We start from the raw sequence: 21,825 nt of genomic DNA, 5'->3' as shown, positions 1-21,825 counted from the left end.
GGAGGTTTCAAGGCCATATTCATGCAAGACAGGCTGAGGCAGAAAGCGAGTATAGGGAGATAAAGGCATTGGGGGAGGGTGGAGAACGGTTGGAGGTGGGGGTGACCTGATCCCGTGTAAGACCAGCGGGAGGTGGATACTGTAGGGGGATGGGGAGAGTAGAGGTTGGATAGCGGTATGTAGTGGCCTGGTCTGTGTAAGACTGCCTGGGAATAGGAGTAGAGAGGTGGAGGGGTGGCGGAGTGGAGGGGTCAAAGCCTGATAGGTGGAAGACTTCTGGGGCTTAAGGCAGGAGTAGGGAGAGTACAGGTGTGGGGAGAGTGGCGGGCCAGCAGGGATGTGGGGAGTGGGAATCCCTTTTGAGAGAAGCTGTGACTGGGCCAGGGACTGAATAGGAGTTAGTGCATTATAAATCCTTGCAATGGGGAGAAAATTTCTCTGGGGGTTAATAAATGAATGATTGGATTGTCCTTGCACATCTTATAATGTGGTGGTTGAGGTGACCACCATGTGCTTTGGGCTTTCTGACTGATCTGCAAAGAACCTTTGCGGGGCATGGTGGGAGAGGGTGTCTCTCTAGTTTTCTCCATCCAGGAAAAGCCTGCAACAAACATTTAAATACGTTTCACAGAGCAAAGCTTTGGCCTAAAATTAGGGTGAGTAAGCTGCTCAAAACATAAATGCAGATTGTAGAAATGTTGGTTCTGGGGGCACCTGGGTGGCTCATTTGGTTAAGTGCTGGACTCTTGATCTCAGCTCAGATCTTGGTATCAGGGTCGTGAGTTCAAACCCCCCTGCACTGGGCTCCATGCTGGGCATGGGGCCTACTAAAAAAAGAAAAAAGAAAAGAAATGTTGGTTCTGGGTTTTGGTTTTCTTTAAAGAGTATATTTTTGTCTTGACTATAGACATGGACGTGTCGGAAGAAGCAGCTGGCCAGTCTAAGATCCAGGATGATGATTGGTGAGACCTGAAAAATTGTTTTCTTTTAGTTTAGTCCTTCTTGTGTTGGCAAAATGACTTTCTCAAAACGTATGTTTCTTTCATTTCGAGTTTGCAGAGTTAGTCATAAAATGAGAATTGTAAAAGGGATCTTAGAATCATATAGGAGTCCAGCCTCTTACTCAGTGCACGAATCCTCTATATAACGTCTCTCTCAGTGGCCAGGAGCACACAACTCCATGAAGCAACACAGTGCATTGTTGAATATGTGTAATTTCTAGAAAGTTCTTCATTCTAATGAACTTAAAACTTAGGTTACTTCCATCCCATTGATCACAGTGCTGCCCTCTAGAGGTGCACAGATGAAGTGTTCTTCTTCTCCATGATAAGGGGGTATTTTAAGATGTCTCATCTCTTAAGTCTTCTCTCTCCTGGAACACTGCCCTGATTGCCTCCTTCACAGATAAGCGTGTAAGCATATAATATGGGAGAAAGTAGAAACCATAGAACAGAGAGTCTGGAAATAGACCCAAATACCCAAATGTGAAAATTGAGTTCATGATTAAAAAATGACATTTCAAATCAGTGGGGAAAAGATGGAGTCATCAACAAATAATTTGAAGATAATTGGCTAACCATTTGGAAAAAAATAAGAATTGGATTCTTACCTCCTCTCTCCTTACAACAAAAGAAATGACACATGGATAAAATATTTAAAAATAAAAAAGGAAATCATTTAAAAATGTTAAAAAACAGGTGGATTTCATTTCTAATAATTTTGGAGTGGGGGAAGCCTCAGTTTGATATCAAACAAAAGTATAAAAATGACAAACTGGAAAAGTATTCACATTACTCATGATAAAAGGCTATTTTTCTTAATCTACAAAGAACTTTTACAGGTCAACAATTAAAAAAAGGTGAACCACACACATGAAAACTGGGCAAAAGATATCAGAAGGAAGTTCTTAGGAACAGTTGACCCATACACATTAAAATTTATTCAGTTTTACATTACTTATATATGGAGAAATGAAAAAAATTTTCATGAGATACCATTTTTCATAGATCAGATTGGCAAAGATTAAAAAAATTGGTAATAACTGGAGTTGGCAAATTTGTAGGAGAACAGGCAATTTCTTACAGCCATCGTGGGAATACAAATTGGTGCAACCTTTTTGGAGGGCAATCTGGAAATACCCACATTGTAAATGCCCATGTCCTTTGACCCAGTAATTACGAGGACTTTTTCTTTCCCTGTTAGAACAATTTTATTTAATTTCTCTGTGTGTGTGTGTGTATATATATATATATATATATATATATATTCACATATACTGAAATGCATAAATGTGGTTATGTCATGCATTCTTTCCGTGTATTCACTCTTACTTGTTCTTGACTCCTTTGCCCCTTCTCCCATGTCCCTTTTCCCTATAACTCATTTATTTCATCACATATGGACATATACAGGCTGATTTGGTCTTTGTTCAGTTCTGGGGAAGAAGGATGAATGACTTAATTACTAGTCCACAGAGAAATACATACAAGGATGTTCATTGCAGCATTGTTTGTAATAGCACAAATTTGGAAAGAGTTTAAGTGGCCTAAGGGTGTAGTTGAATGGATTATGGTTCATCCAAAAAAGTGTGGTAAGAAATGTTGTTCTGGTGACGGAAAGTTAAAGTTAAACATGAAGTTAAAAACTACCAGTGGCTGAACAATCCATGTAGTACAATACTATTAATTTTAAAAGATGTGTGCACTTGACTTGTGCTGGTATGTGCTTATGTTTAAGAGCTTTCTAGAAGAATAAATAAGACACATTGTTTATTCCTGGTGAGTGGGACTGTTGGAGGAACAGGGACAAAGTGTTCCTCTCCCTCACTCCTCTTTTCAGTGTTCTTTATCACTCAGAAAGCTATCTGGTGAACATAACATTGATAGTCATTAAAATGGAAGGGGGGATTAGCAAAAGAATGCAGCAAACAAACATTGGAAAATACACATCTTAAGTAATAAAAAGAAATGCGAATTTCAGTGTTATTTACCTACTAAATTGGCAAATGAAAAAAATTATCCTATTATAGTAATGTTGAACTGTACACTGCTCTAACCCTTTGGAAACGATTAAGCAAATGTATCAAGAGCTATAAAATTGGTCATACCTTTGATGAATTTGACTTTTGGGAATTAACTTTGGGGAGATCCACTTTATAAAAGTAATTAAATGCACAAAGATGCTCGTTGCAGCATTCAACTGAAAAGTTAATGTGTGTTGTCAAAAATGCGGAGGGTAAAATTCCAAGCTCTCTCCCTGACCCTCAGTCACTTGCCCCAAATAGTGCCCTTGGTGGATGGCTGGCATTGGTTCTCCTGAGAAGTAAACAGGCAGTCTGCTTTATTAGCCCCTTGCAAATCTGGTTAACAGGAGTCCTCCCTCTAGCATCTGATGAAGCGTTGAGAGACCCCAGTTCCGGAAGCTACGGCTGCAAAGACCAGATCCTAGAGTTCTGGGTGGAAGATGGCTCTCCACCCACCCCCACTGCACGTCGGGACCATTAACGTTTCAAGATCTGGGCACTGTGTTTTCATCAGTGCAGATGATGCTGTTTTTTGGTGTGTTCGTTTTTACTTGGGGCTCACTCTGTACCTCACATAACCTTCACATAAGGCTCACATAAACTGGTCATGTGTAATTTTTTAAGTGGAGAACATTTAAAGAGATCTTTAAATGGTGAGATCTCGTAGGCAAAGTCTTTTAAAAACAAGGTTCTACGGGGGTGTGAGTGGGAGGGTAGAAAATAATAAAAGGGATCCTCGGAACCACTTTTTGAGATTCGTTCATTCTATTATTCAGCCAGATAGTCGAGTACTGACTTTGCACTGAACAGTGTGAAACAGGTATACTTCCAAATCCTTGTATGGTTTACTGTCTGGGATGGGAGATAGAAACATGTAAGCAAGCAGTTACGGTGTAGTGTGATAAATGCTGTGATGTGGGAGAGGTATGTGATCCTGTAGGAGGGCAGACATGATCTTATTTTTCGCAGTAGCCCTATGAGATAAGTGGTTCTTTTTTTGAAAGATATATTTATTTTAGAGAGAGAGTGGGGGGAGGAGCAGAGGGAGAGGGGGAGAGAGAGAATCTCAAGCAGACGCCCCACTGAGCGCAGAGCCCAACAGGGGCTCGATCTCAACGAGCCCAAGAGCATGACCTGAGCCGAAATTAAGAGCTTAACTGACTGAGCCACCCAGGCACCCCGATTCTGAGACTTTTTCCCCACAGTTTCGAAATTGGGATCCATCACACATCTGATAGCATGTCACCCCTTCCTAGTGTTTTTTTTTCCCTTTCTTGGAGGTACATAGGTCTCAGATGAGATGGAATGTATTCTAGAAGTAGAGCCAACAGGTCTTGCTGATGGATTGGATGTGGGAGGTGAGCGAAAAAGAGAGGAATCAAGGATGACTCCTCTAAGTTTTTGGTTTGTGTTACTGGGTGGATGGTGGTGCCATTGGCCGAGATTGCTAAGTCTCCTATAGGAACGGGATTGAGGGAGGAAATCAAGAATTCTGTACTGGCTATGTGACGTCTCAAATGCTTAGTAAATGTCCAAGAGGTCACACAAACAGTTGGAGCTCAGTGAAGAGTTGGAGGCTGGAAATAGAGAATTGGGGCGTTTGGGGTCTTAGAATAGTAGAATGAATGATCCAGGAGAGAGGGGACAATAGTGCAACACAGAATGGAAAATTGCAGGAATAAAATCCTTGAGAAGGCGGGAGGGGGATGAGATCCAAAGTGCAGGGGAGGGTTTGGCCAGAGACAGAGGTAGGAACATTGTGTTCATTGTTAACTGTAAAGACATAAGAGAATCGGGTGTAGTTGCAGATAGGACAGTAGATTCCCTGGTGGGAGGACGAGGCAGTTCCTGTCTGATGGCTTTATTTTCCCGGTGACTTATGAGACAAGGTCGTTAACAGAGTGAAGGAGGTTTCCATAGTTGGAAGGCAGAAGGACGGCTGAAATGCACAATGCAAGGGGGAGGAGACTGGTTTTCATTGATCAACCAAAGTCCAGTTAGTAGGCTCTGGTGGCCTGGCCACTGACTAGCCTTTTTTCAGCCCAAGATGCGTTGTTTTGTTAATACTACAAGATGGATGAGCAGAAATACCGTATTTTTAAAATTACCAGGGGCGCCTGAGTGTCTCAGTCAGTTGAGCCTCCAACTCTTGGTTTCAGCTCAGGTTATGATCTCAGGGTCCTGGGATCGATCCCCACGTCGGGCTCTGTGCTCAATGTGGAGCCTGCTTAAGAATCTCTTCTCCCTCTGCCCCTCTCCACCCCCCCCCCCCCCCATGCGCACACCCTCTCTCCCAAATATATAGATAAATAAAATCTTTAAAGAAAGAGAACCAAGGTCACGTTTTGACCAGTACCTGGGAAACCTTACACCCAGCAAGAGTTTTCTTTGCTGATTAAGAAAAAATTTTGATGCTGAAACCAATAATACATTATATGTTAACTAATTAAATTTAAATTTTAAGTAATTGGAAAAAATTTGACGTCTACTCCTGAGTAAGTCCAGTGTACAGTGACAGATACATGAACAGGAAATTGAACCAAGGGGGTGAGTCAGCATGTGTCTTGAAAAACTGAAAAATATTATCGATCCAATATTATAACCCAATATAAAAATATTATCAATCCAATATATTATCAATCTAATAACCAACCTCAAGGTTAAAATGAATGCCCTGAAGAAGTGGTGAAAGTTAACTTGATATATGTAAGACCTTATACATAAATCCTTATAACTATTAGGTTCACCTTTGGCACTTCTGGTTTCCTCTCTGAGCTCTGTGTCACGCTAACTAATGCTAAGATAACCTGTGATTAGGTCCTAGATTGTAGCCCGGTGCATTATTGGGGGGCAGAGAAGCAAGAGGTCCCAGCATCATGGTTCACTGCAGGGAGCAGCTGTAGCTGGGCAATCACCCTTCGTTTGCTTCCCAAGAAATGGATTTCAGCATTTGCCCATTTAGCCAGACAGCAGTCCCAATAAATAGGCCCTCTTCAAGCCAGTAAAGCCCTAAAAGGTGTCCTTGCTCTTTTGTCCTTCTGATTTTTAGCTGTAATCTCTTCATCCTCGAGTCCTTTCACGTGTGGCCCCTTTCTCAGAATTCACTTTCATATCTTTCTTTTCCTCTTTTTCTTAAAGATTTATTTAGTTATTTTAGAGACAGAGAGAGTGGGGATGGGAAGGAGCTGAGGGAGAGAGAGAGAGAGAGAATCTCCGGCAGACTCCCCACTGAGCGTGGCGCTCGACTCATGGGCCAGATCTCACGACCCTGAGATCATGACCTGAGCCGAAACCAAGAGTTGGACGCTTTTTTTTTTTTTTTTTAAGATTTTATTTATTTATTTGACAGAGAGAGACACAGCGAGAGAGGGAACACAAACAGGGGGAGCGGGAGAGGGAGAAGCAGGCTCCCCGCGGAGCAGGGAGCCCGAGGCTGGACTTGAGCCCAGGACCCTGGGATCATGATCTGAGCCAAAGGCAGACGCTTAACGACTGAGCCACTGAGGCGCCCCCTCACTTTCATGTCTTTAAATAGAAATAAATCACTTGGCACAAAACAGGCTTCTCGCTGGTGCTGATGGTACTCAACTAGCATTCTTCCCCTGTCTTCGATTCTGCAGTAAAGACTGAGCAGCTTGTTGCTCCTAATTTTTCTTCACCTCCCCTACCGTGATCTTAATTTCATAACTCCCTAAAACTTTTTATGCATATCAGAAAGTCTGATGGGTGGTTGTCTCCATGTGAGATTCTGCCTGTGGGCTTGCATACGCTATGTTTAGTGGCCTTCCTTTATAACAGTGTGTATCTCATTTTTTGCAGTTGCATTCTTACTGTGGACTCAAGCGGTGATGAAGAATTTGAGCCCTGTAAGTAGCGTCCCCCCAAAGCAGTAATTTCCGTTTCAAGGCGTAACTTAACCCTGTCTTCGTGGAGATGACTGAAATGTGGTTTGGGACAGCTGGTGTGAGCCGGTCCTGGGTTTGTCTCCTGTAGGGACTCTCTCCAGATTGATGAGACAAAGACCATTTCCCTGCTGTTAGGAGCAGAGACAGTTCTTTGGGCTTGTTTTGCAGTTTGCTACCTTGACCTTTTTCATGCTAGGCCTCCTGACTTTTATTTCCTCTCTAGCTCACATGGGGCAGGGTTGGGGGTATATAAGTCTCCCATGGATTTTAACCAGCCCTAACTTCTGGACTTGGGCTTGAGGGAGTTAAAGATGTGGGTAACTAGGTTTTTATCCTCCTTCAGATGCTTCCTGAGACCCTCTTTCTTTCTCTGATTTAGTTGGAACCAAAAAGAAGGGGCAGAAAGGGAACACGAGGTGAGTAGGAAAATTAGCGAAATTTGACGTTTGTTGAAGAATGATGTTGTGGGTAAGAAGTTCTATGAATGAACGTCACATTTCCTCTCTGAGCACTATGTTCAGGGTCATAGTGGGTATCTGATCTCAAAGCTGGATTCAAAGTATTAGATCTTTATGCCAGGCGCGTTATCTAATTGGTCAGTTTCTTCCTCGGAACGTCTTTGTGATTGATTCGTCCTCTAATTTCCACTCTCCACTCTTCAGGCCTTTATAGACCCACGTGCCAGACTGTAGGAGGTGCTAAGAAAATTGACTGGAATAAACCCAAAATAGGATGTTAGTTAACTGATGTTTCCACATTGACTCCTTGAATTACCGTAGTGGGTTTGTTGAGGTATGATTTACATAATGGCAAAGTTCACCCTTTTAGGTGTACGGTTTGATGAAATTTGACAAAGCTATATGGTAGTGTAAACATTACCACAATCAGAGAGGCGATGCAGGATATTTTCCTCACCGTCATTTACATTTTATTTTATTCTTTAATTTTTTTTTTTTTTAAGATTTTATTTATTTATTTGACAGAGAGAGACACAGTGAGAGAGGGAACACAAGCAGGGGCAGTGGGAGAGGGAGAAGCAGGCTTCCCGCCGAGCAGGGAGCCTGATGCGGGGCTCGATCCCAGGACTCTGGGATCATGACCTGAGTCGAAGGCAGACGCTTAACCATCTGAGCCACCCAGGCATCCCTATTTTATTTTTTTTAAGATTTTATTCATTTATTTGACAGAGAGAGACACAGTGAGAGAGGGAACACAAGCAGGGGCAGTGGGAGAGGGAGAAGCAGACCTCCCGCCGAGCAGGGAGCCCGATGCGGGGCTCGATCCCAGGACCCTGGGATCATGACCTGAGCCGAAGGCAGACGCTTAACGACTGAGCCACCCAGGTGCCCCTATTTTATTCTTTAATTTTTAAAAAAAGTTTTGTGTTTTGACAATACTTTTATTTTTATCTTTATTTATTTATTTTTGTGAGTAAAGCAATAGAAGTTTATTAAGTGAAGACAGAAAAAGCTCTCAAGAGTGAGAGGACTCCCCACAGGGTTGCCCTATATTTTTATTTTTTATTTTTATCTTTTTTAAGACTTTTTTTTTTTTTTTAAGTGATCTCTACACACAACATGGGGCTTGAACTTACAACCCCAAGATCAAGAGTCGCTCGCTCCTCTGACTGAGCCAGCCAGGTGCCTCTACAGTACTTTTTGTTTGTAATTTTTTAATTTTTAATTTTAATTCCAACATAGTTAACATACGGTGTAATATTAGTTTCAGGGGTACAGTGTAGTGAGTTGGACTTCCGTATGTCACCCGGTGCTCATCACGTTCGTCATTTACATTTCAAATGCTTTATCGTGGTTTCTTAGTGGTTTCCAGTGTTATACATAATAAAGTCCTTATTTGATAATACATTTAAATATCCCATTTTTAAATGGAAAAATTGGTTTCTTCCTGCCTCCACTAGATAGATGTCGAACAAATACGTTGAGAAAATCTGTTTTAATGGGCCTGCTGGGAATGCCCACAGGTCTTGGTCCAGTCCCTGGAAGCTACTATAGTGGGATATTGGAGGAAGGGTGGAACTGGGGAGGAAGGGGAAGAGTTCAGTTTTGGGCATGTGGAAGTGGAGGGGCCCATAGGCAGGGCCGATACTCAAGACATTTAACGACCAGTAGAGTATAGATGGGGACAGTCAGGATGACTGCCCGACCCGTTGGAACAGACCCCATCAGTAAACAGCGGCTAAGGCTATTCCTGAGCATGCTGCCAGTCAGCCCTACCCATAGGATACCCAGGTAGGAAGCTGGAACTGTGGAGCTGGAAGTCAGGTGCACGGTTGGGCTGGATATAATGGCTTGTGCTGGCGGATAGGTGACGGCCACGCAGTCCTTAGGAATTGATTAGCTTGGTGTGAAGGCACTGTGGAGAAAGCCTGGGAGTGAGCTGAGGAGGAGCGGTGAGTGAGAAGGAGTGGATGGAGGGCGGGAAGAGAACCGAAACGGAACAGTAACTTGGACATCCAGAAAAGAGTTTTCAGGAGGGAATGACCAACAGGAGAGCCAAGGCCCCTCAACCTGGCAGCTTAAACGTGGTGAAGATGAAAAACGGAAAACCAGGAACAACGATTGAGTAGTTCCGAAGAAGGGGAACAGAGTTACTGTGGGGAATAAGCCAACAGAACATTTCCAGGTGCTCATGTTCATGGTAGAGGAGTCCGGAAAGGCTGTGAACAGAAGACCGTGGTGCTGACGTTTCTCTTTTGTTTTTCCCTGTCTCCTCACTCAGCTATGTGGTGATTGACTCGGACTCTGAAGACGAATACTGCAGTGATAAAGTCAGAGCTTACATATCTGACATAAGCAGCGAAGGCAAGTATACTAGTAACTGAGGGAAGTAGCTGAGCTTGCAGCCCCATCACGTGGTGGCGTCGGGTTACGCGTCAGCAAACGTTTGATTCCGGCACCCACTTAGGAGCAGGTGCTGCCATTTCTTCCCTCGTGGGTGCTGGATGTGGTTATGGCCGGATTCCCCCCCCACACCCCCTCCCTGGTGAATTTCCAAAGACAGCAGCAACTGTTCTCGGCGCTTTAGACCTTGACCATCCCTCTCCATAGAGTTCTGACCTGCCTATATATAGGATCCCCCCCCGCCACCTATACACAGGGATGGGGGGGGGAAGAAAGTCAGAACCTGACCTTGGAAGGTATTGAAGACTCTCTGCCTACTCCCCCCCCCCCCTTCCCTGCCACTCTTTTCCTCCTCCTCTGTGTGTGGGAATGACAAAGAGAGGGAAGGTGAGAGGCTTGGGCTCATTCTTTCCAGCCTGGTGGAGACTTAGGTGGGTGATGGTGCTGAGTCAGCCCACAGTGACTTCTCCGGGGAACCCTTGCTTTCTCCAGCTAGCTGTGAGTCTTTGCCTTTCACCATTCTCCGCCTATTTTCTAGAGATTTCTGTTCTTCTCAGAGCCCATCGCCCACAGCTGATCTTTGCACCTTTGGCTTCAGAGGCTCTTTTAAAAACCTTTCCAGAGGCATGGAGCTATACTCGTAGTTCAGAACCTGTTCAGTGGGGGTGAAACGTAGGAAGACTAGGAGCTGCTGCTTCTTTTTTTTTTTTTTTTTAAGGTTTTATTTATTTAATTATTTGAGAGAGAGTGAGAGCAGGGGAGGAGCAGAGGGAGAGGGACAAACAGACTCCTCGCTAGTGTGGAGCCTGATGCGGGGCTCGATCTCACAACCCCTGAGATCGTGACCTGAGCCGAAATCAAGAGTCGGATGCTTCACCCATTGAGCCACCCAGGCGCCCGAAGACTAGGAGCTTCTTAACCCTCAGGGATGGTACTTTTTTGATCCTTGTTCGCTTAGTACCAGATATAGGGCATGATACCTAGGCCTTTCACTAAGGTATCGGCACCTTGAAGGTACTGGCGACTTCTTTAGTAACTACCAGAGAGCTACCATTGGCCAGATTCCTGGCTAACCTGGGTTATCAGAGCAGGGAAAGGAGAGGTGGCTTGGAACCCTAGTCTACTGTTTCACTACCTGTCCCCTCTCATTGATTTTTCCTCTCCTCTCTAGCTCGGAGTGGATGTGCCTGAGTAGGACAGAGGTCCAGGTGCAGAGTAGGGGGCATGACGTGACGAGCCACTGTAAGGGGCCAAAGGGAGCCCTAAGAGAGGTAGCTTTAGAGTAGGGCATGAGACGGGACGCCTGGGTGGCTCAGTTGGTAAAGCGTCTGCCTTCGGATCAGGTCATGGTCCCAGGGTCCTGGGATCGAGTCTCACATCAGGCTCCTTGCCGAGTGGGGAGCCTGCTTCTCCCTCTGCCTGCCGCTTCCCCTGCTAGTACTCTCTCTCTCTCTGTTAAATAAATAAATAAATAAATAAAATCTTAAGAAAAAAATAGAGTAGGGCATGAGAGACAGCCAGAAAGCAGTTCATCACCATAGGTGACCACTTGCTGACTCATTTCATCAGAAAATCCTTATTTTTTTTGAGGAGGAACTTTGACCTGAGGCTGCTCTTACCTTTCTGACTGGTGGACTCTTACCTGTGGGCGTTTATCCCCGTAAAGGAGAGCTGGAGAATGCTCCAGTAGGACTGTCTTTGTAGGTCTCCCTACTGTTCTCCACATGCCACTTCTTTCCTTCTTGTCATGAATTGAGGTGATGTTACAGAAAAAGGGCTTGAACACAGCACTTCTGAGGTCACTTCTAACCTTTGTCAATGTATAGTCATTGTTCTTTTGTAGATTATAAGCAGTGGGCCCCTCCCCCTCCCCCTCTCTTTTTAAAATTTCAACTTCAGTTGAGAAATCTTTAAAATTTCTAGGAAGGATGACTTTTTACCATAGCAACACGCACTCCTTTCTCTTTCTTTATTGCATATCCGAAGTTCTTTGATAATGAAGTGATAGATGAGACTCTCAAAGTGTGTGATCCCAAATCTGCAAGTGCAGGATAAAGACTTTTTGCACCGTAAATATATTGTCACATCTTGCCTGTGCCATGGTTTGTATATATATTTTTAAAGATTTTATTTATTTATTTGACAGAGAGAGAGAAAGAGAACAAGTAGGCAGAGAGGCAGGCAGAGGGAGAAGCAGGCTCCCCGCCGAGCAGGGAGCCCGATGTGGGGCTCGATCCCAGACCCCTGGGATCATGACCTGAGCCAAAGGCAGCGGCTTAACCGACTGAGCCACCCAGGTGCCCCGGTTTATATATTTTTTTACATCCAGAACCCAAGGAACCTGGAAGGTGAGCTCTGAACAGACTCCAGAGAGCGTGTGTGGTGGTAGATATGCCACGCCTCATTTCTAGGTGAAGGGACCCTTGGCGAACATTCCAAATGTTCCCAAGGCTTCTCAGTGCTGGCATGAGGACTGACCTCCTCACACTTACATCAGTGGCTCTGAGAGCTTTGCATTTGTGGACTAGTTAGAAAATTAAATTTTGGTCGCTATCATAGAGTTGCCACTTTTTCATTTGTCTAACGATGGGAATAAATTCTAACTAACATGTGCTATCGCCATAATTTCATAAGGTAAAGAAACCAAAAGTTTAGGGAGGATATACTCTCAAAATAAAGGACAGTCCTTTAAATTATAGAGATTGAACTTGATAGGGGAAAAAAAAGAAAACCACTTTGTTTTTCTGATTTATTTTTCTGTGGACCAGAGAAAACATACAAGTCTGCAGAGCTGTGTTTGGGAACTACTGAGCACCTGCAGTGTGCGACTTAGAGAATGTGATTTGAAAATTGCCACTGGGCTTGGATTGCTATTTTATCTGTTACTGCTCTCAGTAAAGTAAAAAAGTTATGGAGCGAAAACAATCTGAAATAATTGATTCTTCTTTTAATTTTAATTTTTAAAATTTTTTTAAGAAGATTTTATTTGAGAGAGCGAGAGCGAGAGCACGAGCAGGGGGAGCGGCAGGCAGAGGAAGAAGCAGGCTCCCCTCTGAGCAGGGAGCCCGATGCAGGACTCGATCGCGGGACCCCGGGATCATGACCTGAGCCGAAGGCAGACTCGTAACTGACTAAGCCTCCCAGGCGCCCCTATTTTTATTTTCTTATTTTAAATTTTAGTTAGTTAACATACAGTGCACTATTGGTTTCAGGAGTAGAATTGAGTGATTCATCACTTACATACAGCACCCAGTGCTCATCCCAACAAGTGCCCTCCGTCATACCCATCCCCCCACGCACCTCCCTCCATCAATCCTCAGTTTGTTCTCTATCCTTAAGAGTCTCTTACGGTTTGTTTCCCTCTCTCCTTTTTTTTCTTTTTCCCCTTCCCATTTGTTCATCTGTGTTCTTTCTTTAATTCCTCATGTGAGTGAAATCATATGGTATATTTCTTTCTCTGACTGACTTGTTTCACTTAGCATGATACGCTCTAACTCCATCCACGTCAGAGAACAGTATGGAGGTTCCTCAAAAAGTTAAAAATAGGCCTGCCCCATGACTCAGCTATGGTATTTACCCAAAGGATACAAAAATACGGATTCGAAGGGGTACGTGCACCCCAATGTTTATAGCAGCCTTCTCAACAATAAAATAACTGATTCCTAACTGTGATTCGTGATGTCACCATTTCCAGCTTGTTTAATTTGTGCTCAGTAATCTGAAGTTGAGTGTATGGGGTGGGCGGAGGGAGTATATTTATGTGTGGTTGTGTCTCTTGAATTTCAGATGAGATTCTGGATGTGTTATCCGATACTGAGGAGCAGCCTCCTACCAAGGAGCCTCCAATACTTATCACTGATGATGATAGTGATTTTGAGGGCCCTGTGCTCATAATAGACGAGGATTCGTGTGATCAGGGCCCAACTGCCCCAAAGGAAAAAGAGATGGAGGTCTTCGATGTCTCCCAGCGCAATTCATCTCACGACGTTGGTGAGCTGAATCTTGGTGAGCCGAATCTTGGTGAAAATGTCGGCCAGCCTGCGAACGGCACTGAGGCTGCAGTGGAGATTGCCGATGAAGAGCCTGCACCTGTGGTGGAACAACCACAGAAGAGGAAGAGTAAGACCAAGAATGTATGTGTGACACCCAGTAAGCTGGGCATATCAGGTAGGCCCGACCTCCTGAATCCGCCCCGCCCACCCGGCGTGCCAGCCACGCCTGCCTCGCCCTTTGCCCTGGACATGTCTGTCTGGTCAGGTCGGCCTGTCCTGCCTACCGACCTCGGGCCATCTCAGCAGCTTCCTAGTGGCTAAGGGAGACAGCCATCTCAGGGAAAATGATCTTTCTGGAAATGGGGAAGGAACACCCGTGTCTTAGGAGTCGCACTTCCCTCGTCCTGGCACGCTTTCTCTCTGTGCTTTTTGTCCTGAGGAGATCCTGTTCTTCTTGGGACCCAGCCCAGTTGTCGGTTCCTGTGGGAAGCCGGACGTCAAGAGACGCTCCTCCCTCCTGGGTCCTTGTAATTCTCAGACCCCGTCTCTGCTAAAGCACTTACCCAGCTGTCTGACAATATGTTTCTGAATCTGCACCCCGCCCCCCCACCCCCAATGGACAATGAGCCTCTTGATGGGAGGACTCTTCATTTTTAAGTCTCTCCCAGGGTCTAGCCTGGTATCCGGCACATAGTAGATGTTTAATACTTCTTGTTTTTCTTTTTTTTTAAAGATTTTTTTTTTAATTTATTTATTTGAGACAGAGAGAATGAGAGACAGAGAGCATGAGAAGGAGGAGGGTCAGAGGGAGAAGCAGACTCCCTGCCGAGCAGGGAGCCCGATGCGGGACTCGATCCTGTGACTCCAGGATCATGACCTGAGCCGAAGGCAGTCGCTTAACCAACTGAGCCACCCGGGCACCCAATACTTCTTGTTTTTCAATAAGTCAATAGATGACACTACTGTTACGGAAGTCTCTGGCTAGAGGAGTGAGCAGTATATGGAGGCTAAGCAAAGATGGATAGACTGGGCGTGTATCTCGAGTGAAGGTCCTGCCTAGGATCTGGGCCACTTCCTTCTTATTTTTTTTTAAAGATTTAATTTGTTTGGGAGGGAGAGAGGGTGAGGGAGAGACAGCAGCAGCAGAGGCAGAGGGAGAAGCAGACTCCCTAGATGAGCAGGGAGCCCGACGCGGGGCTCGATCCCAGGACCTTGGGATCACGACCCAAGCCGAAGGCAGACGCTTAACCGACTGGGCCCCCCAGGCGCCCCTGAGCCACTTCCTTAGAGCTAGTGTGTGAGCTTTGCCACACCGTTCCTTATGCCACCCGTGCCTCAGTTGCCCCCACAATCTAACCTCTAGCGGCAGGCTCACATAACCTCGTTATATAGTCCTTGTACCTATGACAGACTCCTACCCAGCTTATTCTGCTGGCAGCCCTGGGATTCACGTAGGGAGACTCTGTCTCATGGACCGATGGAGAGTTTGCAGGCTTTAGACAGGCAGTTACCTTTTCTAGATGGTGCTCTGGGTGTGGCTGTGGGGGCTCCTCCTGGGTGCACCTTTCTGCCAGTTGCTGGGTGGGCCCAATTTTCAGGGTCCAAACAAACTATTCTCTTTTCAGCTGTGAGAGTCTCCAAAAGGTGTGCGCCTTCAAAGAAGAAGCCCGGTGCGGGGAAAATTGAAAAATGCAAGACCGGGTACGTGCTGTCCGTGTTCAACTGCACGGGAATTGATGGTACCGTTGTCCCGTCCGTGTTAAGCGGCCCACGGGGCATGTGGGAGGGTCTTCAAGGGCATGAAGGAGTCCGGTGGGGGAGGGGGAGAAGGCTTCCACCCCCAACTTGGGAGGGCATAAGTTGGAGAGGGAGGAGGAGGAGGCACCCCACTGCTCCCCACCTCCCTCCGCCTCAGCAGAGCCCTGCGTGGGCACCCCACAGCAATCCCCGCACTTCCCCGGGCTGGCCGGAGCCCTTTGGCCCCCACGTCGGCTCTGGCCTTTCCTTGGTCCTTAAACTCAGATCTGCCTTGTTGCCAACAGTTGGCACGAAACCAAAGCAATCCCAGGGGAGATTGAGGGCGGGGCGGACACGTCCCCATCCGTTGGAACTGGGGGGAGGGCAGTCAAGATGGTCTTCCAGGTTTTTGCGGTGCTTTGGCTGCATCCAGTTACTCCTACAGCTTGTAGATGTTCTTGCACATTTCAAAAGCTTAAACATTAGCGTGAAATAGATGGCTGGTGGTTCCTTTATTTTATATTTAGCTACATGGAATTGATCCTGAGGACAGCAGGTCATTTAGACAAAAGACATGTCCATTCTTTAAAGGACGCCAAAAACTGACGCTTGTTTTCATTCAGATTGCAGGAAGTTCTGACCTTTCCGCTTAAAAAGACGATGTAGTAGGGCATAATTTTCTTCATTCTTCCTTGCATTCAGGAGTAATATATACTTACATCCGAATTATCTTACAAGACAAGGAACGTATTTGAAGGACTGTCTGTTTGGGTTTGTTTGGTTGGTTTTTTTTTTACCTGTACTTCAGAGCAATAAATGCACCTTAAGGGGAGCAGAAGAACGATGTGTCAGGCACGGGGGCAACAGAACCCCTCGAACCTGAGCTGAGAGGCTCTCTGCTTCTGCACTTCTTGGCTCGGTGAGGTAGCTCACGTAGTTCAGTGTGTTCTCTCGCAGGTGGATCCCCGGTCAGCCAAGGGTCTTCTCTGGGTTCCTGCCTTTGCCTCGGTGTCTTGGGTAGCTCCCAGGTCGCTTTGCTATGGTGTGACAGAAGAAGGCCCATGAGCCGCCCCGTGTGTCGTCGTCCTCCGCATCATCCAAAGGGGGCTAGTGTGTCTGGACTCCGCACAGTTGCCTTGGCGCTTCCTGTGGCAGTCTGTAGGCTTCCTGTTGTGCTTCGCCTTGTTCCTGTGTAGGCTGCTCGCTGGTCATGGTGTTTGATGTACCCATTTGGGGTCTTGCTTGTTCCTCTGATGTGGAGATGCTCTGCCTGCAAGCGAAGTGGCACAGAATCGAGGGGAAGGCGGGCCAAGCCACAGGGCCTGCTTGACATAGTGCAAACGAGGGGGGGTCCCCCTTCTCTGCTGAGGTCTGCAGATGGTTTGGGTTTTCATCTGCTGCCTTTTTGGATGCAAATTTGCTTTCAGAACAAAGTAATTTGAGGCAGACCGTGTTAGTCACCAGTCTGAGGCTCTGGGGGTGAGGACCCTAACTTTAGCTGCCTTGGCCTGGTTTTGTTCTGATTTCCTCTCCCCACCCCAGCCCCCTCACTGATGGCTTATTTTGTGACTTCGGGGTTCATGAGTGTCCCGGCAAAATCCCCATCTCAGGAGTTCTGTGAAGTCAGAAACTCAGCTTATGTGTGTTTGCTCCTGTTTTTATCTTTCCAGCTCGGTAGGCTCATCTCTTGGGACCTGTGGGTGGTTGTAGCCAGGATAAAAGGGTGAAATGAATTATTATTACAAGCGTGAGTCCTCCGTGTGCTTAGCACTGTCCTTTGTGCAGTGGAATTAGGCCTTGAAAGATGGGGCAGCGGTAGTGGTCTAATGGGAAGACCCCGAGATTTGGGTCCAAAGATCCAGGGTCTCTGTGAACTTTGGGGAAGTCGCCTAACCTCGGACCTCTGGTTTCCTCATCTAGCCAAGTGGAGATCGTGAGAAGAGTAATCGCTTCTTTGGAGGGGGGTTGTGAGGATTAAACAGGATAGTGCAACAGGAAGTTCTCTGCAAAGGAGAAAGCGCTACACGGATGGTGGTTCTCAGGAGACCTGGAGACATGGTCATTCTAGGGCTCAGGGGCAAATCGGTTGTGCCCAGGCACGAACGGACTGCAGAGAATCACAGTTCTGTCCAGAGAACGTTTAACTTGCTCACCTTGGCCGCAGTGGAAATGGTACCTGGAGACAGAGGTTGGGGCCCGATTGACCTGGGCCTTGAATGGCCAGGCCACACAATGCCAAGCCGGGGAGGGACGGAATTGGGATGTGACCTAGGAAAATTAATCGGAAGTGTGGGGTGGGGGAGAAAGAAAGAAAAAGGGCCTGGAGGGAAGGAACACAGGGGAATGCCGTAGCAGCAAGGCCTTGAGGGGAGGAGATGAACTTGAACTAGGCTGGTGACCGTGGGGTGCGAAGGAGGGCTGGCTGGAAGAGATGTGAAGGAGATCGCCGTCTTTGAGCCTGTTTGAATATAGGGCGAGGGAGAAAATGGACTTTAAGATGTCTCTGAGGTTTTCAGCCCGGTATAACAGAAGTCTGATAACTAAACAAACTGAATGGAGGTCGTACTCAGGTTAATCAGTTGGCAGCTCGGACCCGGATCCCCCAGGAGAGAGATCGAGACTGCGGATACAGGAGTGGGATCACTCCTGCTGAGGTTGAAGCCACAGGCTTCATATCTCTGAGAAGGCAAATAGCGAAAAGAAAAAGGCTATGCGTGGAACTTTGGGGAATGCTCTTCTACAAGGAGCTGGAAGGAAGAGGGACCAGCACGTTTTCTGAGTCTCTCTGGATATGACCTGTGTGTGTGCATTTCTCTTACCTCTTCCTCCATAGCTGCACGTAACTCAGCTGAACTTACCTTTGCAGGAAAGTGATGTGCAAAATACCTGGATGTTTCCTGCATGACCTGGAAAACGCAAAGCAGTATTCTGGAAGGAAATTCAAGCAAAATAAGGACAGCCTGGTTCAGAAAATCTGCGCCCTGTTTAACAGCTCAGTGTTTGATAAAAAGGTACCGTCGACGAATAAGCATTGGATGAGCACCTGCTGTATGTCTGGCACTCTCGGGTGCTGTGAGGTGTGCGGATGTGTTAGCTGTGTATTTCCTGCTCTGGAGAAGTGTCAGTTTAGATGGAGAGGTGATGCGTGCGTAGGTGAAAGAAATAGAGCATGTTTGTGGGTAATCATCTATGGTACAGACTGTTACCAGCACAGGAGATCAGCAGAGGCAGAAAAAAACCACTGAGAGCCTGAGTGGTCAGGAAATAAGGTTGCCTGCAGGGAGTAAGACTTCTGGCTCTTGAGGGATGGTAGGCAGAGAGAGCAGCAATGGGTGGGCGTGGAGAGGGCATGTGTTGATCCTTGACTATCTGGAAAGAGGGGCTTTATGTTGAAGAATAATGGGAAGGAGCTCTGTGAGCCTGGACAAGTTACTTGGCCCCTCTCTGCCTCAGTTTCCTCATCTGCAAAATGGGAACAATAATAGTACCCACTACTTCATAGAATTATTTTTTTTTTTTTAAGATTTTATTTATTTGTCAGAGAGAAAGAGCACAAGCAGGGCGAGGGGCAGAGGGAGAGGGAGAAGCAGGCTCCCTGCGGAGCAGGGAGCCCGACGCGGGGCTCGATCCCAGGACCCCGGGATCATGACCCGAGCCGAAGGCAGACGCTTAACCGCCTGAGCCACCCAGGCGCCCCCACAGAATCATTGTTAGGCTTAGGGAAGGTAATACACGTAAAGTGCCTAGAACAGAGCCTCGGCGGTTCTTGGGGTTTTCAGACTCTATTATTTCCGCTGACACAACCTTCTGCAGGGAAAGTTCTTAGATCTTTCTGAGGTTCCCCAGCCTTTGGGGATGTCACTCCTCATGACAGTTGGTGTTACATCACATGGCTGATGAGGGGACTGAGGTGTACGTGCAATTGCACCTCCGCGCTCTTATGCTCAGGGGGAGGGGGGAGGAGGGGGCTCCAGCTCCCGCCTCAGCAGGCCTGCACCTCTCTCCTTGGCTGCCCCTGACTTGGGTCCTGCATGCGTGCGCCCTCATCCGTCTCCCTTGTATCCTGATGGCCTGTGTGTTGTTTTCGCCTGGGCTTCAGCCTGGCTTTTATTCTCCCCAGAATGTTTAGATTTGCAGAACTCTTTTCTTAAGGTTTTATTTATTTATTTGAGAGAGAGCGAGCACGAGCAGGGGGAGGGGCTGAGGGAGAAGTGGACTCCCCACCGAGCAGGGAGCCCGATGCGGGGCTCGATCCCAGGACCCCGGGATCACGACCCGAGCCGAAGGCAGATGCCCAACGGATGGAGCCACGCGGGCACCCCTGCAGAGCTCTTAAGTGAGCAGTCTTTGGTCTCCTTGAAGCTGCTTGCTGACTCACTCTGCTGGCTGTTTTGTCCTCAGCTGCTGGAGAAAATAGATATCGGCTGGAATAAAAAGATGCTGAGAACTGCTGGCTTATGCACCACCGGCGAGACCCGTTACCCGAAGAAGCAGCGTTACGCGAAGATCGAGATTTCGCTGAAAGTCTGCGACTCTGCAGGTGACGGCAGCTTCCCTCCTGTGCCCTTTCCTTGTGTGGTGACTTGTAGGGACTGCTATTTCCCGGCAGCCTCTGCCACAGCTTTACCTGTCCTTCCTGGGTAGATAGGCCTTCTGCGCCTTGCTCGGGGGACATGATCTTTTTTTTTTTTTTTTTTAGAATTTTTGGAAAGCATTTATTTCTTTTAGAGAGAGTGATTTATTTCTTTTAGAGAGAGAGAGAGAGAGCACGAGCAGGGGGAGAGGGAGAGAAAGAATCTGAAGCAGACCACGCCGAGCACAGAGCCCGACCTGGGGCTCGATCTCACGACCCCGAGATCGAGACCTGAGCCAAAATCAAGAGACCGACTGAGCCACCCAGGCGCCTCTGCTCAGAGGACATGATTATCAGATGTCTCTCCAGCCCCGAGAATCCAGCGTGGCCGTCTTTCCGTTAGTCTAACTGTCTCTCAGCAGGTAGCTCCCTGTTGCTGGTGGCAATGTCTGCATTCACCCGGTAACTGAGGTTCAAGATTCCCCCCGCCAAAAGCTAGCCAGTCACCAAATCTTCCAAATGACCCTCCTGTCCTCGGTCCTTTGCCTCCGCCCAGGTGTGGGGCCCCGTCACCTCACTCTTCATCTCCATTCAGTCTCCAGCGCGCCACCATGCCGCTTCCTGCTAAGCCACCTGGGGCTGGTGTGTGGCGGGGGCGAGAGTCTGGGGGTGGTTGAGTGGCAGACCGGAGGGAATTGGTTCAGGTGCTCATGATTTCTTTCCATCCCTCTTCCAAGACCGTCTCCGGGATACTTTGATCCATGAGATCTGCCACGCAGCCTCCTGGCTTCTCGACGGCATCCGTGATTCTCATGGTGATGCATGGAAGTATTATGCCAAGAAATCGAATATGGTGCACCCGGAGCTGCCCATGGTCACTCGTTGCCATAATTACAAGATTAACTACAGGATCCATTATGAGTGTACTCAGTGCAAAACCAGGTAAGACCCTCCGCCTCCGACTTTCTTCGGTTACTTTTCTGTTACGGCCTCCAGCCCAATGGCCCTTTGTGATTTTGTGAGTGAGTCCATGGCTGGCAGACGTGAGGAGTAAACCTTCTCTGCTCCTTTCCACGTCTTCTTTCTCCATGCTCTCCTACTTGGAGCCGGCCGGAGAGTCTTGCTTTGGGCCCAAGGCCAGCAGCTCCGAGAGCACGCTGAGGTACAGTGACTGATCTCTTTGCTGTGTGGTGTCTCTTTCCTCATTAGGGTCGGCCGCTATACCAGATCCTTGAACACCGATCACTTTATCTGTGCCAACTGCAAGGGGCCTCTGGTCATGCTGCCGCTAACTCGCAAGGATGGAACCCCCATTGCACCCCATGTGAGGCCCTTTGCTAAGTATGTGCAGGAGAATTATAGAACGATTAAGCATGAGACGGATGGGATAAGCCATGGGGATGTGATGAGGCAGCTGAGCAAGGATTATGCCGATAAGCAAAGGCAGGATCGTTGAGGTTATCTGGGCGTGTATTTCTGTGGGCTGAGCCCCCCCCCCCCGCCCGCTAAGAAGTTTCAGAAAAATATCTCTGTTTCTGATAAGCGATGAATATTAGGAATAATAGGATTTAAACTGTTTCTTTATAGCCTCATACTGTTAATGATGATTGTTCTTAAGAAAGGATTCTGTTGCTAAGCGATTTTGTGCCCTTGACGGTACTCACAAGCCCTTTGGATCCACTCTGGGTATCAGTTAGTTTTAACATAGTTCTAACACGTAGAACACAATGCAGAC

The 21,825-nt window shown here is 47.0% G+C and overlaps 1 protein-coding gene across 1 annotated transcript; it reads left to right on the top strand.

The window, feature by feature from the left end:
• The first annotated feature begins 909 nt into the window (after positions 1-909).
• GCNA (germ cell nuclear acidic peptidase) lies at positions 910-21,546 on the top strand. The gene is made up of 8 exons (XM_021679786.1): positions 910-962; positions 9,667-9,749; positions 13,575-13,955; positions 15,406-15,481; positions 18,384-18,528; positions 19,919-20,057; positions 20,828-21,032; positions 21,300-21,546. Exons 1-8 carry the CDS (start codon positions 910-912, stop codon positions 21,544-21,546), a joined length of 1,329 nt encoding a protein of 442 aa, XP_021535461.1.
• Positions 21,547-21,825: the final 279 nt, after the last annotated feature.

The sequence above is a fragment of the Neomonachus schauinslandi genome, chromosome X (assembly GCF_002201575.2).
Source record: "Neomonachus schauinslandi chromosome X, ASM220157v2, whole genome shotgun sequence".
Taxonomy (NCBI): domain Eukaryota; kingdom Metazoa; phylum Chordata; class Mammalia; order Carnivora; family Phocidae; genus Neomonachus; species Neomonachus schauinslandi.
The sequence above is the reverse complement of the archived record's forward strand: the minus strand, read 5'-3'. Positions and strand labels throughout refer to the sequence as shown.

Bases quoted from the DNA above. Each gene is read 5' to 3' on its own strand.
- GCNA (XM_021679786.1), top strand. From the start codon at position 910: ATGGACGTGTCGGAAGAAGCAGCTGGCCAGTCTAAGATCCAGGATGAT. The intron at 963-9,666 runs GTGAGACCTGAA...CTCCTCACTCAG, and splicing joins AAGATCCAGGATGATGATTG to CTATGTGGTGATTGACTCGG. The intron at 21,033-21,299 runs GTAAGACCCTCC...TTTCCTCATTAG, and splicing joins TGTACTCAGTGCAAAACCAG to GGTCGGCCGCTATACCAGAT.